At 39.4% G+C, this 17,353-nt stretch overlaps 3 protein-coding genes across 4 annotated transcripts in view; 1 reads left to right on the top strand and 2 right to left on the bottom strand.

Moving 5' to 3' along the window:
* Positions 1-17,353, top strand: part of LOC134288002 (craniofacial development protein 2-like) — a 366,803-nt gene that overhangs the window by 26,671 nt on the left and 322,779 nt on the right. The gene's annotated exons all lie outside the window — the stretch shown is intronic.
* The window catches only part of LOC109424312 (uncharacterized), a 47,502-nt gene that overhangs the window by 18,417 nt on the left and 11,732 nt on the right, over positions 1-17,353 (bottom strand). The window contains exon 1 of one of the 2 annotated variants that reach the window (XM_029859091.2): positions 7,776-7,916. The exons of the other annotated variant lie outside the window; for it this stretch is intronic. The gene's annotated coding sequence lies outside the window, so the exon portion shown is untranslated. Of the gene's footprint in view, positions 1-7,775; positions 7,917-17,353 lie in introns of those variants that run through there. 2 annotated transcript variants of the gene reach the window in all.
* LOC115253500 (transcription elongation factor SPT5) lies at positions 7,816-11,324 on the bottom strand. Its single transcript, XM_062851477.1, has one exon. It carries the CDS (start codon positions 11,177-11,179, stop codon positions 7,913-7,915), a length of 3,267 nt encoding a protein of 1,088 aa, XP_062707461.1. The 5' UTR covers positions 11,180-11,324; the 3' UTR covers positions 7,816-7,912.

Raw genomic sequence — 17,353 nt, 5'->3', positions numbered from 1 at the left:
ATCATCACACGGTCGCACATGCTCCTCGGTTTTGCGGACGATATTGATCTCATCGGCATCGATCGTAGGGCAGTGGAGGAAGCTTATGCTCCTCTGAAGAGAGAGACAGCGAGGATAGGCTTGACGATTAACTCTACCAAGACGAAGTACATGATAGCGGGTAGAGACAGAAGCAGGCCTAGTGGTGTTAGTGCTGAGGTAGTGATTGATGGGGAAGTGTTTGAAGTTGTTGAAGAATTTGTTTATCTTGGAACACTTGGAACACTTGTGACATGTGACAATGACGTTTCCCGTCAAGTGAAAAGGCGTATTGCAGCTGCAAATAGGGCCTTTTACGGATTGCGTAGCCAGCTTAGGTCCCGTAACTTGCAAACGCAAACAAAATTCGCTCTGTATAAGACGCTGATTCTTCCGGTTGCCCTCTACGGTCACGAAGCGTGGACGTTAAAGGAGGTAGACCGAAAAGCTTTTGGAGTTTTTGAGCGCAAAGTGCTGCGGACAATTCTCGGTGGGAAACAAGAAAATGGAGTGTGGCGCAGACGCATGAATCACGAGTTGTACCAAGTGTACGAAGATGCGAATATTGTGAAACGTATAAAATACGGCAGACTTCAGTGGGCTGGACACGTAGTGCGAATGTCGGAAGAAAGAATAGCGAAAACAATATTCAGCAGAGAGCCCGGTAGAGGTAGGCGACTTCGTGGGCGGCCGCGAACTCGCTGGCTGCACGCGGTTGAAGAAGATCTACGATCCCTACACGTTCGGGGAAACTGGAGGAACATCGCCCAAGACCGACGAAGATGGTGCTCTACTATACGCTCGGCATTGGAGTAAAGTTACTTTGTAGCCAACAAGGTAAGGTAGGTAGGATTCTAATATAATAATATGATTCCAGCTGTTGAATCCATACATTTTGATTGAAAACTGGAAGAAAAAAATAATTTTCCTTAAAAAAACAGCTCCCATATATCTATTTTGGCCAGGGTGCTTCTAATTTGGTCACTCCCATAAGAAATACACGTGATTGGCCAAAATAGAAACCAAAGTTGAGAATATGGCCATAACTGCGGCAAGGCTTCTATTTTGGCCAGTGCCACTTTTAATACAAAAATCAAGTATTAGCCTGATTTCTGCATTTTTCTAATAAAGTGTAGATCGAAACCTATCATTTGATACATTGGTAGTTTTCATTGGATTATTGGTTATTTTTATAAAAATGATTTCGCTTAGACTGGCCAAAACCGGTGCCCGCACCCTATGGGAGCTGATTTTTAAGGAAAATTATTTTTTTCTTCCAGTTTTCAATCAAAATATATGGTTTCAACAGCTGCAATCATATTATTATATTAGAATCTACTAGTAAAAATAAATTTATGCCAATTTAGATCGTTACAGGCTGAATACCGCACTATGGCCAAAACTCCGGGCTGGCCAAAACTGAAGCTTCTACCCTATTTTAACTATTGCTAATTCTCAACTAATTCTACATTTAGTATTGAACATAATAAAGTACGCATTGACCGATTTACATACAAAATGCTTAAGTTTGAGAACGCTCAGATTCTGAAGAGCTCTCGCGAGAACTTTTATAAAATATCCCGGATGAAGCTCCTGTAGAAATCCGGGGAGAAACCCTAGAAAAAAAGACAACATCTGAAGTGTAGTCTAGGAGAAAACAAATATTCCACGAAAATTTCTCTGGGCAAAACGCAGGAGGAAAAATTCAACAAAAAATTCTCTCTAATAAAGACACATAATCTAACCTTAGCTTTGGAAAACTTGTTTTATTCATACCAGTAAAGTTCGTAACTTTTTTTTTATTTGCACGGGATTTCTATGTATTTTTCGGTGATTACTACTGCATGTTCTGGAGACGCATGTCTCAATTTCGTCTAAAGAGTACTGAAACTCGTATAATTAGGTGAGCTTGTTTCTGTATATCGTTATGGTGCCGAAACTTTGGTACATTCTAACGGAAAATTAAAAGCCAATCAACCACATGCTGATGCTACTGCTTTAAATTTAGTTTTATTGACTATTTTGTATAATAATTATGATATTTTAAAACCTTTTTTTAGTAAAATATGTTTAGAGTGTCATGAAAACGTCACTATGATAAACATAATATATGTCCAGTATTCTTTACAAATAATTTCAAAGCAAAAAAAAAACCCAACTACTTTGTTTAAAAAATGTGGTATTCTCCTAGTATTTCGAGTGATATAGAATATGAGTGTAATCAAAACATCACTAGTATTGTTCAAATAAATCCGCTAAACTACTACGATAATTCCAAAGTTAAAAAACTACATGTCATTGCTTTAATATTTGGCTTATTGCCTTTGTTTTTGTAAAAATGCGGTATTTTCGTACATTTTTTTTATAAAACAAAATATTAGTGTAATGTAGACAGGGCCCATATAGCCGAGGCGGTAAACGCACGGGTATTCAGCATGACCATGCTGAGGGTGACGGGTTCGATTCCCGGTCGGTCCAGGATCTTTTCGTAAAGGAAATTTCCTTGGCTTCCTTGGGCATAGAGTATCTTCGTGCCTGCCACACGATATACACATGCAAAATGGTCATTGGCAGAGGAAGCTCTCAGTTAATAACTGTGGAAGTGCTCAAAGAACACTAAGCTGAGAAGCAGGCTTTGTCCCAGTGAGGACGTTACGCCAAGAAGAGGAGAGGATTAGTGTAATGTAAACTTCAGATTGTTATGAAAATCATGTCTAGGACATTCTGTTGGAAATTTACGGCCAAAAACTACATGTTTTGCCTTTAAATTTTGGTTTATTGACTATTTTGTATAAAAATTATGGTATTTTTGTAGTTTTTTGAGTAAAATTAATTAAAATTAATTAAGAGTGTTATAAAAACGTGAATATTGTTCATGAAATATGTCCAGTACTTTTTCACGGATAATTTCAAGGCAAAAAACTACAATGCATTTTAGCCATTTTTATTTGGTACCCACTTTGTGTGAGAAATTTGAGTGTAATCAAAACATCACTACAGGTATTCTTCGATATAACGTACCCTCGATATAGCGAATTCGATATAACGTACATTTTGCTTCGATATAACGTACAACATTGATTTTTTTTATTTTTTCCCAGGAATAACCCTCCGACAGACTACGAAATCACTCAAATCAATGTTTTGTTGCATCTTTGGCCTTTTTACCCAAAATTAGCGCAATTTGGGGAAAAAATTGGTGTACGTTATATCGAAGCAAAATGTACGTTATATCGAAGCACAAAAAACGAAATTAGTTTTTCATGAAAACTCATGTTTTTCATTATTGGTTTTGTGAATTTCACCGAATTCATTAATTGGGGTTAATTTCACGTCGAATACATCAATACTAGCATAAAAAATATTAAATTTTTCTCTGCTTCGATGTAACGTAAACTTCGATATAACGTACAAAGAGAATTATTTTTTGTACGTTATATCGAAGAGTACCTGTATTGTTCTTCAAGTACCGTGGATACACAGTTATGGATCACATACGGTTACGGATCAATTCGATGTTTACGATCGTATGTTGCAGCTTAGCATGGCATGGAGTGGCATAGTATAGTGTTTATGCTATGAAGACTATGCTATGTTATGCCCAAGTTATGCCATGCTGTGCAGTGAGGCGACATTTGACTGTAAACATCGAATTGATCCGTAACCGTGTATGATCCATAACTGTGTATCCACGATATGTCCCCCAAACCGCTAAGAACAATTCGAGGCTAAAAAACTACAAGTTTTCGTTTTAAATTTAGTTTTGTTGACTACTTTGTGTAAAAAATATGGAACTTTCATAGTTTTTCGGGTGAAACAAAATAAGAGTACAGTGCGAGAAATAAGTATAAAGACATAGCCGTTTTCCATACAAAATAATCATGTTTAGAGATCAAAATCTCTTTTTCTAGCGATTCGATTGTTATGGAATTTTGTCTGCAACCTTAAAATAACCAGAATTTTGGCTAGAAATATAAATCATCATCCATGAAAACGTTTATATCGACTTCTCAGATTCAAATAAATATAAAGACACTTATTTCCATATAAAAATGTGTCTTTATATTTATTTGAATCTGAAAAGTCGATATAAACGTTTTCATGGATGATGATTTATATTTCTAGCCAAAATTCTAGTTATTTCAAGGTTGCAGACAAAATTCCATAACAATCGAATCGCTAGAAAAAGAGATTTTAATCCCTAAACCATTATTTTGTATGGAAAACGGCTCTGTCTTTATACAGTGACCCCACAATTTATGAATCGGCAAAAATGACCACAGTTTATGGATCACTCCATTTGATCAACATGGTGATTCATAAATAGTGTACAAAAATTAAGGTGATTCATCGGTGTGGGGTCACTGTACTTATTTCTCGCACTGATAATGAGCATATTTTCATTGTTCATAAAAATGCCCAGTACAATCCTACGAACAGCTTAAGACCAAAAAAAAACTATATTATGTCATCGCTTTGAATTCTGATTGATTGCTTATTTTATGTGAAAAATAGGGTATTTTAGTAGTTTTTTTCAATAAATTAAAATATCAGTGTACTGAAAAATCATTTATTTTGCATAAACATGTTCACTCCGGCTGTACGCATGATTTAGGGTCGAAAAAACCATATGTCATCGCTTTAAATTTTATTTTATTGATCAAAGTGTTTAAAAAATGCGCTCTCTAAAAAGTAGGAAGTGCTTTTTGCTTAATAACTTTGGGTAGACGCATCTATTTTGAAATCTTTAAAATGGACAGTTTTTGAAACCTGTCCGGTTCCATCGCAAAAAAAAAGTTTTGAAATCGGTTGAAAAACGACCGAGAGCTGCCTTGTCAAAGTTGGACTTCCGACTTTTTTTGGACCCTTGGTAGTTCGCGGGAGTTTTCACCCCCTCTGTAGATTGAGTGTTAAACGGAAACAATTTATTTCGAAAGTGAATTCGATCGAAAACAAGAATGAGAGTTAATCATCAATTTATCTATCAAGAGCAGAAAGAAACCCGATTTACGTCCATTTCCATCCAAGAGGTTTTACTCTGGGCTTGGATTAAATCTTCCAGGACGCTTTGATTTTAGGCATGTGGCCGATGTGCTTTGCAGTAATGATTGGAATAGCTGAATGTACAAGCGATGGCAAACAGTTTCGTAAATATCATATCTTCAAGTCATCTGATCTAGTTATACTGATCTTGCAGCTGCATAGTATGTCGGACACTTGCCGAAGTCATTTATGTGCCGGGAAAATATAATTCCAAGTTGGTGAGAATATTACAAACTTAGAGAGGGTAATAGGCCCAGTCAGACCCCTGAATGGTCTTTGTTTCTAAAGAAATTCCTAGAGAAACTCCTAGAGGAATTCCCAGAGGAATTCTAGGAAGAATCCCTGAAGCAATTTCTGAACGAATCTCAGAAGGAATGTTAGGAGAACTTCTGGACAAATTCTGGACAAAATCCCAGGAGGAATTCTTAGAGGAATTCTTGGAGAAATTCCGTGGAACTATCTCTGGAGGAATCCCTGAATGAATTTCAGGAGGAATCTCTAGAGGAATTCTGGGAGAAAAACCTGGAAAAGTTTCTGAAGAAATTCCTAGAGAAACTCCCAGAGGAATTCTAGGAAGAATCCCTGGGGAAATTTCTGAAAAAAATCCTAGATAAATTCCCTAGAGGATTTCCCAGTGGAATTTCTGGAGGAATTCTTGGAGATACTTCTGGAGGAATCATCGGGGGAATTGCTGGAGATTTCACTGGAAGAATCTTAAGAGAAATCCCTGGAGAAATTTCTGAAGGAATCTCTTGTAGAAAAAAAAACTGAATAAACTCCTGGAAGAATTCCTGGAGGCATTCCTGAAAAAAATCCTGAAATAATTTCTGAAGGAATCTATGGAGGATTTCCTGGAGAAATTCTTGGGGTAAATCCTTGCAGAATTATTGATAGAATTCCTGAGAAGTTCCTGGAAAAATTCCTGGATGAAATCATGGAGGAATGCCTGGAGGAATATATGGAATAATTCCTGGATAAATTCTGGGAGAAATTGCTGAGGGAATTTCTGTAGCATTCCTGAAGAAATCCTTGAAGGAATTCTTAGAGGAACCTCGAGAGAAATTCATGCAGAATTATTGGATAAATTCCGGGAGAAATTTTCTGAAGGAACCCCTAGAAGATTTCCTGGAGAAACTGTTGTAGTTATTTCTGAAAGAATTCCTGGGGTAATTCCTGGTGGAATCCTAGAAGATATTCCTGGAGGAGTCCCTGAATGAAATCCTAGAGGAATCCCTATAGAAATCCTTGTAGAAACACTTGCAGGAATGCTTGGAGAAATTCCTGGAGTCATGCATGTAAGAATTCCTGAAGGAATCTCTAGAGAATTTCCTTGCAAAATCTCTAGAGGAATTCCTGGAGGAATCCCTGTAGAAATATTAAGAGGAATCCACGCAAATATCCACAGAGGGGAATCCTGGAAGAATTCCCGGAGGAATTTTTGGAAGAATCCCTGGAATAAATTTCTGATGCAATTCTAGGAGGAGTTTCTGAAGAAATCCCACGAGAAAGTACTGAAGAAATCGAAACTGTGAAGAAACCGTTGGAAGTCCTGAAGGAATCCAGAATCCAGAAGAAGAGTTCTTGGAAGCATTTTTTTTTAATAATCCTGGAAGTTGTTCCTGAAAGGATCACAGAAGGAATTCCCGGGTGAATCCCTGGAGGAATTCTTGGAGGAATTTCTGAAGAAACCCCATGATGAATCCCAGAAGCTATCCCAAGAGGAATACCATAGAGAATCTCAGTAGATATGTCTTAGCGAATTCCTGGAAGAAATTCTCTATGAAAAATCTGAAGAATTACATGTCTGCAGTAATTTCTGGACGAATTAATGAACGAATACCTGGATGGACTCCTAAAGGGTTTTTGTACATTTTTTTAAAGAAATTTCTGGATTTATTTTTGAAAAATCTCTGAAAGAATTTATGGAAGATATTCGTGAACATTCCATACAAGAATGTTTAGAAAGGTACCAGGCATTTCTGGTATAGGTTTAGCTCATGGCCAATGATGCTATTTTGGAAACCAATCCACTAGATGCCAAACTCCCAATACTTTCTAGAATAACCAAAAAGCATAATGACACAAAATAAATATGTTGAATACAATACAACAATATTTTTTATGCAATTCAGTATCATAATTTTAATTTTATTCTAAATAATTTTGGTATCATCATAACCAACTTTTACGCCCTGGTACATTATGCAACTGAAATGAGTTCTATAATGAAAAATGGTTGCCTCATGTTCATAATGAAACTCATTTGAGTTGCATTTTGAACATTATGCAACCCAAATGGGAAGTATAATGAAAAAAAATCATAGCATAACATTTTGTGTGGAACTCGTTGCAAAACTCGATTTTTTCAGCACTCTTCGTATTTATCCAACCCGGCAAGCCTCGTTGGATAAATATACGACTCGTGCTGAAAAAATCAACTTTTTGCAACTCGTTACATAAATAACTATAATAAGTGCAAGAAGGGTTCTGTTAACCACAGGTTGATTATTCTCAAAAAGCAGATAAAATCGGTTCTAAAGCTGACACAAAATCGGGTCAGACTGTTATATCTATTGCGCTTTTACCGTCTTACTTTATGCCATTCTAGGATAACATCTCGATACCACAAACATAAAAAGTTGAATAAAATATAATCGAATACAATAATATTCCTTTTGAATAATACAATATTAAATTATGACGTTTTCGCTTACCTTAAAACTAGATGCAAGTTCATTGATAACACGTACGAAATTCATTTGATCCAACAGCTTGCATAATGTCACACCGATATATCCAAATAAACTGATCAACAACGTTGACCGACGGCTGCTCCTGCTCGTCCCCCATCCTAATCCATCGTAACCTTGCAGAGATAACTCAGCGGCATGATTTTCTTTTTGCCGTTGAAGGACACCATCGCTTCCTTGCTGCTCGACATCGACAGGAAATCCCCGATCGAGTCGCGATCCTCGCCGAAAATGACCTTGAACCGATCGCCTGGCCCCGGGACGGCCGGTTCCAAATTTTGGCTGAGCACCGTAACGACACGATCCTCGGCCGGGAGGAACACGGAACAAGCGCCACTGTTGACGGTCTTGATGAATCCGCTTTGGCCCTCCAGATGTGAGTCGTCGTGGTTCCGGATCTTGACTTCGATGTCCGTGGTGCACCAGTCGCTGTACTGCGAGTCCAAGCTGGCGCCGGGAGTTTGCGGGTTGTACGGGGATTGCGGCGCTCCGGGGGTGGCCGGAGAATATCCGCTCGGCGATGGGGTACCCATGTAGCCCACCTGGTACGGGGAGGGACTTGGACTGGGGCTGGGTTGATAGGGACTGTAGTTTTCTGCGTTGAACATGTTTCCGGGGGTGTTCGGAGCGAAGGGGGTGTTGATCTGATAGCCGGGGGTGCTAGGGTTGTATCCGGGACTCGGTGAGGGTTCTTCCATGTTAAAGTCGAAGTCGTTGGAGCGGGCCGGGGTGTTGGTAACCGCTGGATCCCAGGCGCCATGGCGAGGAGTCATGCTGCCATCGTGAGACGGGGTCATCGAACCATAAGGAGTACGATTGCCAACATCGTAGGATGGGGTCTGTGAGCCATGCAGCGGGGTCTTGGATCCGGAGTAGACCGGAGTTTGAGAGCCGTAGCTGCTGCCGGGGGTGCGACTTGGAGTGCGGATGTAGCTCGACACGGAGCCCTCTTTCGGGGTGGCTCCGACGACCGTGATGTGATTCCGGTCCACGGAGATGGTCTGACAGGAGGAATGCAATTCGACACGAGCGGTGCTCTCGGTGGCGTCCTTGACAATTCCGACGGCCCCTTTGTACGGTCCACCTGTGATTTTGATGGTTTTACCGAGGATTTCTCGATCTCGGTTGACGCGGGCACCTCCCCGACCGCCCCGGCCTCCACCTCCACGTCCTCCACGGCCACCGGACGGATGCATCGGGGAGTGAATGCGAGGAGACATGAATCCAAACTGACCCATTGGCATCAGAACGTTACCCTGGGATTTGTTACCACCGGCCAGCTGGAGATGCCTGGTTTTGCAAACAAAGATTCCACCGTTTTCGGTGTACATCCGCGAGTACAGGAAGGCAAGATTCCTATAAAGATGTTTAATTTCACCATCCCGACCGGCATGGGGTCCTTCCATGACCTTGACAATGTCCTTCCTGCGGATTTGATTCTGATCCGCATCCAGGGCGATGGTGTTGCGGTTCTCTCTGCGCTTTTGCAAGGCGGTCGGCTTACTCTCCAGGACTTTTCCGTGCATGCCTAAAACGTGGAAGTTTTCACGCTCCAAGCGGACAATGACCCCCACCGTTTGGGGATCCAACTGGACCAAATCACCCCACTGGTACTGACCGAGCGAATCGACACCGGTGGCCATATCGGAACAAAGCTGCAAATCTCTCGGCAATACTTCCAGCTCGTGCATAGTCAGATCCGACACCAGGACAATCCGTTGCGGTTCCACGCGGACAATCAAACCTGTTTCTCCTTCGTATCGTCCTGCAAGCACTTTGGCGTGGTCTCCGGTTTTGAAGTATTTCCGCAATTCTGAGGCTTTGAAAATGAGCGGATCTTTGAGGTCCTCGTGTTTCGGCATGACCGTAATCAGGGCTCCATCTATGGCGATGATCTTCGCTTGCAAATTTTCCAGATCACCCACGCAGACCTCGACGTTGTCTCCCATGGAGAAAGTGTGAGCTCCAACCGGGTCTTCCTTGCCGGATACGGCCAGTTCGATGTTGATCTCCTCGGGTTGTTCTTCGAAACGCTCCAATTCGGCCAGGGTTGGTTTAACGCCTTCGGCCAGAATGGCCGACATGGTGAAATTCTTGTACAGGAACCCTTTTCGGGAGTATCTGTTGCCTTCAAAGATCAAGAAGTCACCATCGGAGGTTACTTCTCCGCCGATAGCTCGAATCGCTTCCGGATCAAACGGTTTCGCTGGAGGTCGACGCTTCTTCTTGCGTTTGTTTTCGTCATTTTCAGACTGCGTTGTACGGAGAGCTCCCCGCAGCCGAGTGTAATCAATACGTGGAAGCAACTTCAAGTGGACCTGATTCTGGGCCAAGTCCACGTAGTCTACCTGTGCGATATCGTCCTTGTAGATACCACGCTTCAAACGGACCCATTGCTTCGGTTTGAGTCCAGTTTGTTCCTTGACTACCTTCAGAATGTCCGTCATTTCCTTGATCGGAACCATGTCCTGTTTCCAAATACCCATTCTCAAATTTCCCACATTGGTGATGGCCGCCTTGACGTGGGTCTGTTTGTACGATTCAATGTAGACGTACCCCTTGACTCCCTCCGGGGCCACGACCGACTTAATCATTAGCGGCTCATCCGTGTTGGCATAAGTCAAAAACTTCCTCATAAGCAGCAAAACGGTCGCTTTCTCTTCCCCGATGCGACATTTGACCATCCACAGATTCGGATCCTTAATTCCAGGAAGCAACGTCTGCTGGGTAATTTCATCGGACATTTCCTCACCTCCATCGCCGAAATGCCTCCGGGCAATAGACTCATCTGCATACTTCTTCCGCAAATATTCCTCAATTTCATCCTCCTTCTGGTTATCCCACAGATTTGTTCCTCGCCGTCTGTTTTCAATTTCCCGTGCGGTCTGTCCAAACTCCTCCACTTCGTTGCCCACGATTCCAATCTCCTGCGCTCCCTCTTCCCATTCTTCATCCTCATCCACTTCATCGTCCACCTCGGCCTCATCAATAATAAATCCACCGAATCGCTCCTTCTTTTTCTTCTTTCTACCTCCCCGTCGATCGTCGTCGTCTTCATCATCCTCGTACTCCTCCGAGTCCAAATCCTCTCCCTCCGGTTCCTGCTCGTCCTCTACCTCTTCCTCATCCGAACCACCACTCATCTTGCGTTTCTTCTTCATCCGTATCTGCTCCCCCTCCCCATCCGAACCGGATCCGGACGCAGAACGCGACCGGGACCGAGAAACCGATCTGGAACGCGAGCGCGATCGCGACACTGACCTCGATGCCGAGCGGGACATAGATCGGCTTCGGTTGGAACCACCGCTTTTGCGGGATCGATTCGACACCACACTGTCATTGTCCGAACCGCTGCCACTGTCCGACATTTCGCGCGCACCAAAAATCCACCTTTTTCAATCGGAAAATTTGCACTTTTCTACGCGTTTTCTATCGAATCAGAAAATTTTTCACTCTACTCCAAGAAAAAAAAAAGCCACACCGCCACGAATGAAGAGAAAACTGAAACTGCGACGACGGTGACGGTGACGGTGACAGGCGAATGACGTTTTCAAGCAGCAAAATGGAGAAAGAAAAAGAGATAAAGAGACTGCGGCTCAGAGCAACATTAACGGCGGCTACTATTCGAGCAACCCGCGCAGCGCTACCATTTTGACTTAAGGCTCAAGCATTCGTCATCATTTTTTGAAAAATAAAAAGCAGTTTTCTCGCTGCAAATCAAAACAAGGACCATGAAAATATATTCACTGCATTGTATTCCTCATGTGGAGTACAGTGAATATATTTTCATAGCAAAAACTTTTGTTTTGAACGAAAAAACTGCTTTCAAATGTTTGATGATGACGATGATTTCAATGACGAAAAGTTCAACGTTAACCACTCTTTTCCACACCGGTAGCAATCAAATTAGTCACCCAGGTTCGTATCGGGAGGGCTGTCATATTTCCATAACATTTTTAGCAGCGCAACTGTCCCGCTACTATATTTGGTCACCCACCCATAGCGCTACTATTTTGCGAGCGCATCCAGCAGCGACCGGTAAAGTTTGCTGCAATGATGGAGGGCTGCCAAACGGGCTATAGAAGCGCACCGTTAAAGGTGCTCTCACGAGAGACTGGTGGAAACTTCTCTTTTTTTCGACCTTCGGGGAGATTTCCTGACACTAAACAAAAAATCTACCCTAAATTAGACTTAAATATTATTCACTCTCGGGGATCGAGAAAAAAAATCTAAAAACTCTAAAAACAGAGTTGTTTGTGAAAACCCATTGATGGGTAAAAAATCACCCATTTTCGCATAGCATGTATATACACTGCGAACTCAGCAGTACCCTTTAACATGTATAAATTCATCAAAATATAAAAAGGGTAAAAAAACTTATTTTAATCATCCTCCTTCAGCTTATAAATGGGTATTTTTTACATTCTGATGGATGAAAAAATAGTTATCAATAATTTAAGCAAGCCGAAGTGTTTTATTCAGAATTTTCAAGAAGTCTCTGGTGCGTGTCGAGAATTAAAACAATGAAATCCTTAATTATTCCAGGTGAGTACCTTAAAATCAAAACCATCGATGGGACCTAAATTCATTCATTCATTCATTGTTTATTGTCCAGTAGCGTAAGATATACATTTTTTTTAAATTACTACCTCCGATTTCAAAATAAGTCTCAACATTTCTGATATCTTTGTTTTCAGTAGAAAGGCCAGATGTGCTACACAAGAGGTCATTTACAAGCCTGTCATCAAGGTTTCCGGAACGGCATCAAAGTCCGCCGTATTTATTCTTCATGACCGTATCAGACGCACAAAACCAGACCCAGGACCTTAAAACCTTTCCGCAACCCTCAAATGGAACGAGTTCTGTGGCCGCATCGATAGTGAGGGAACGCCAGTACAAAGTACAGGGGATACTCAAAATAACTGGGACAGGTAAAATTTTCACTTTTCAAAAAATGTTTAACTCGCTGTAACTTTTCGAAAAGGGCATCAAATATTCTCAAATTTTTACTGTAAGTTCATCAACTAGTTGTGTATTAGTGGTTAAAATTTGGAAAAGATCGGTCCATTCTACACGAAGTTATAAAGATTCTAGGAAAAGGTATAATTATTCAATAGCCAACTTTGAGCTGTTATATCTCCGGATTCAATGCAACGAATGCAATGAAATTTTGATCATTTATGACTTATATAATGAACTTTAAAAAAAAAACAGTTGGCATAATTTCAAATTATTAATAAGAAAAAATGTTATGGCGATTTCATTTATTCCTTGTTTTTTCAGTAAATTTATCTATTTTTCATATGTATCCCATTACTTTTTCAATTTGAGGACAAACGTCTTGATATCCCGCTACAACAGTGCATCAAAACTTCAAACGCACAAATTTCAAGAAGCAAGCTTCACACAACAGTGCATTTTATTATTCTGTTCTTGCTCACTTGCAATTAGCGTAAAATAAAAAGATCAGCTGCGCTGGTTTTATTTACGAAGAGATTTGTACCCTCGAAATCGTGAGTAGGTGCCAAAGTCGGCCATTGTGGCGGCCATTTTGGGATTCTAACAAGTCTGTCCTTAATGCCGGTTATTTGGTTGCTTTCCTTTGAAACATAAATATTAGCGTGGTTCAAAAAATTGTTTTTGCTCCACACCGCTTATTCGATTCCTAACCAGATTAGATGCCTTCTCACAAAATTTGAGCTCATTTGGTTGAAAATTGAGACTGCACAAGCCCGTCAAAGTTTGTATGGGAATTACTATGGGAAAAAGATGTTTTTCATTCAATCGACCGTAGCATTTCCACAAGTACCCTATTGGGTTAGTCGACCCTTGGTAATCCTTGGCTACTCTATCAGCTACAACTTTGCCGAAGACCGCATTCCAATCGGACGCCTCATTAATTAGTTACCGATTTTTATCCAGAATCGAAATCTTTACTCATGATGGTTAAACTATTCGGTGGGCATCACTACATTCTGCAGTGGAACATAGTAGCCATGATTTCAGTGTGCTATCTTTGGCGCCATATGCAGCAATGTTGCCTGCTGGAAAGCTGGAGGATCATAGCTAAAGTTTGCCCAGTTGGATACAAATCGATAACTAATTATTGAGGCGTCCGATTTGAATGCGGTCTTCGGCAAAGTTGTAGCTGATAGAGTAGCCTAGTATTACCAAGGGTCGACTAACCCAATAGGGTACTTGTGGAAATGCTACGGTCGATTGAATGAAAAACATCTTTTTCCCATAGTAATTCCCATACAAACTTTGACGGGCTTGTGCAGTCTCAATTTTCAACCAAATGAGCTCAAATTTTGTGAGAAGGCATATAATCTGGTTAGGAATCGAATAAGCGGTGTGGAGCAAAAACGATTTTTTGAACCACGCTAATAAATATATTCAATTCAATTAGAGGGAATTTAAATGAACTATAATTACTATCTCGAATTTTGAAACGATGATGAAGTTTTGGATGAATTGATGTTATATTAGAAAAATAAACTAATCGAAATAATTTTCTTTCGTGTGAAGAATTTTAAGTTTAGTCAAATGTTTTCATAGTTCATTATATAAGTCATAAATGATCAAAATTTCATTGCATTCGGATCGTTGAATCTGGGGATATAACAGCTCAAAGTTGGCTATCGAATTATTATACCTTTTTCTAGAACCTTTATAACTGTGTAAAAAGGCCCGATCTTTTCCAAATCTTGACAACTGATAGTTGAAGAACTTACAGTCAGTGTTGGTAAACTCACACTCAAAGCTCACTCATGAACCGCTCCTGCGTGAGCAAACTCGTGCGCGATTCTGAATCATTTTCTCACGCGCGAGATTTTCATGCAAAATCTCGCTCTCGCGAGTCAAGCGCCGAAATCTCATTTGCTTGTAAAACGAATCCAAATCAATTTAAACAACAATCTTTGTTGTTGTATGCAAGGTTTGATCTTGTTCTGTCATACAATCCTAAAAACTTCGTTATAAATAATAAGACTACCAAGAAATTAAGGAATGAGTAAAATCACGAGTCAACTCATGCATGATTTTTTCGGCGGTGAGTTTGGCGGGTCAAGAATCGCGCGTGAATCAACTCAACCATGAGATTTGAGAATTTGAGTTTTTACCAACACTGCTTACAGTAAAAATTTGAGAATATTTGATGCCCTTTTCGAAAAGTTACAGTGAGTTGAACATTTTTTTTAAAGTGAAAATTTTACCTGTCCCAGTTATTTTGAGTATCCCCTGTATTATCTCCATTGACCTAAAAAAGCAAATATTACTTCAACAAACGTGTGTCAAATGATATGTACAGGGGATACTCAAAATAACTGGGACAGGTAAAATGTTCACTTTTTAAAAAATGTTCAACTCGCTGTAACTTTTTGAAAAGGGCATCAAATATTCTCAAATTTTTACTGTAAGTTCATCAACTAGTTGTGTATCAGTGGTTCAAATTTGGAAAAGATCGGGCTATTCTTCACGAAGATATAAATATTCTTGAAAAGGGTATAATTATTCGATAGCCAACTTTGAGCTTTTATATCTCCGGATTCAATGAACTGATTGCAATGAAATTTTGACCATTCATGACTTATATGATGAACTCTTAAAAACGTTTAACTTAACTTTAAATTTTTAACAAGAGAAAAAGTTATAACGATTTCATTCATTTCACGATTTTTTAATAAATTCATCAATTTCTAATATGCATCCCATTACTTTCTCAACTTATTAGTGGCTATGTTGTAACTTTCCTTCAAAACAAATTTATATATAAGTCATTTGGAGGGAAATTAATTGAACTATAATTTGCATCTTGAATTTTGAAACGATGTTGAAGTTTTGGATAATTTGATGTTTTATTAGAAAAATAATCTAATCGTTACCCAAGTAACCATGACGCTGCATATAGAGCATTTATTTCGCTTTATAGTATATTATATGACATGCGATGTAAAGTTGTTTTGTCATATAGGTACCATTAAAGTAGGTTTAAAGTCGAAAGTGGCGCTACTATTGTTGATTTGAAGCAAGCTTTACTGTGGTGATTGCTAAAGCATATAAAATGCTTGTACCATATAGCTAATGCAATGAAATAGTATGGAATGTATACTTAAGGCATCATGTCAACAAAAGAAAAAAAAAGTATTTTTTCATTTTTCTGTCTTTTTTTATCTTCTCATACCTGTTCCGATACTCTTACTCTGATGTTTTTTATTCTAATTCGGGAATTGAACCTAGACTGCTGAAACTGGACTACGATGAAACTCGGACGCGATAACGCTGTGCTACGACTACCATGCATTTTGCACCCGGAAAAATGTACAACATAAAGTAACGTATACTCAGCTCGTGCTTTATTGGTTTGTGTTTTCAGCAGCTCTAAAAAGTTGTGCAAGGGTCTGAATGCCATCAGTTATCTTACTCTCCCAATTTCTTTCGAAAACAAGCGATTGCAGAACCAATTGGGTTTTTAAATTATGAAAAATGTATTGATTTTTTGGTTTTATACAAAAGAACACCTTTTTCTGAGTGACTATGATTTTTTTCAGATTTTTAGAACTTTGTTTTGGTACCTAAAATCAATTTCAAAGAGATTTTTTGAAATCACCAATTGACAGCTGGGCAACTGTTTGACACCTCCGCCCAGTACAAAGTGCGACGAGGGGTGATTCGACAAATCGCTCCCATACAAACTTCAAATGGATTTTTAAATAGGTTCCCGGACTCCAAAAATCATGAAAATTTGGATTTTAGCTCAGTTTGGCATGCGGATTCAGAATATCAAATTATCTCAACATCGTTAAAGAAGCCAATTGATTCCACAAACGAAGATAATATAAAGATATAAATTAGTCTGTGTTGATTCTGCTCTTATTGTTTTCATACGTGCTCACTTCTACCATTTATTTTATGAAATCGGGGCACTATATGTTAAATAAGGAAACCAATACCTCAACCCCACATAATTTTTGTTCCCTCAACATCTGATTGTCTTTATGTCCCAACCAGAATAAAAAAAAACATACACAATATAGATTTTCAGCAACATCTGAGCATGATAATCTAAGTTCTACACAGCAATCCATGAAAATTTGGGTTTGTTTTTCTTTTCTTTTAAATGGTTGTGTTTTCGAACTGATGTTTTTTTCTGTTTACAACTATGAAAGCATTAGTAAAGGCATATATAAAGTAATAAATCCTTGCATTATTGATTGCCATAAAGCTTTTAACATGGTAATGCATTGAAGCATTAAACAACGTCCCTATAGAACTATACCGAACTGTCAAAATCCTGTAATGCTTCAATGCTTTCATAATGTAGATTAAACGCTTTATTACTTGACAGGTGTAGAATAAAAGTTATCTCGCATTAGCTAAACTATAATACGATTGAAATAATGTTATGATATAATGCTTTTGGTTACTTGGGTATAATTTTCTTCCGTGTTAAGAATTTTAAGTTAAGTCAAAGGTTTTTCATAGCTCATTATACAAGTCATGAATGATCAAAATTTCATTGCATTCGGTTCATTGAATCCGGA

This window comes from Aedes albopictus, chromosome 2 (assembly GCF_035046485.1).
Source record: "Aedes albopictus strain Foshan chromosome 2, AalbF5, whole genome shotgun sequence".
Classification (NCBI taxonomy): Eukaryota; Metazoa; Arthropoda; class Insecta; order Diptera; family Culicidae; genus Aedes; species Aedes albopictus.
Note: the sequence above shows the minus strand (reverse complement) of the source record. Positions and strands in the feature narration are given on the sequence as shown.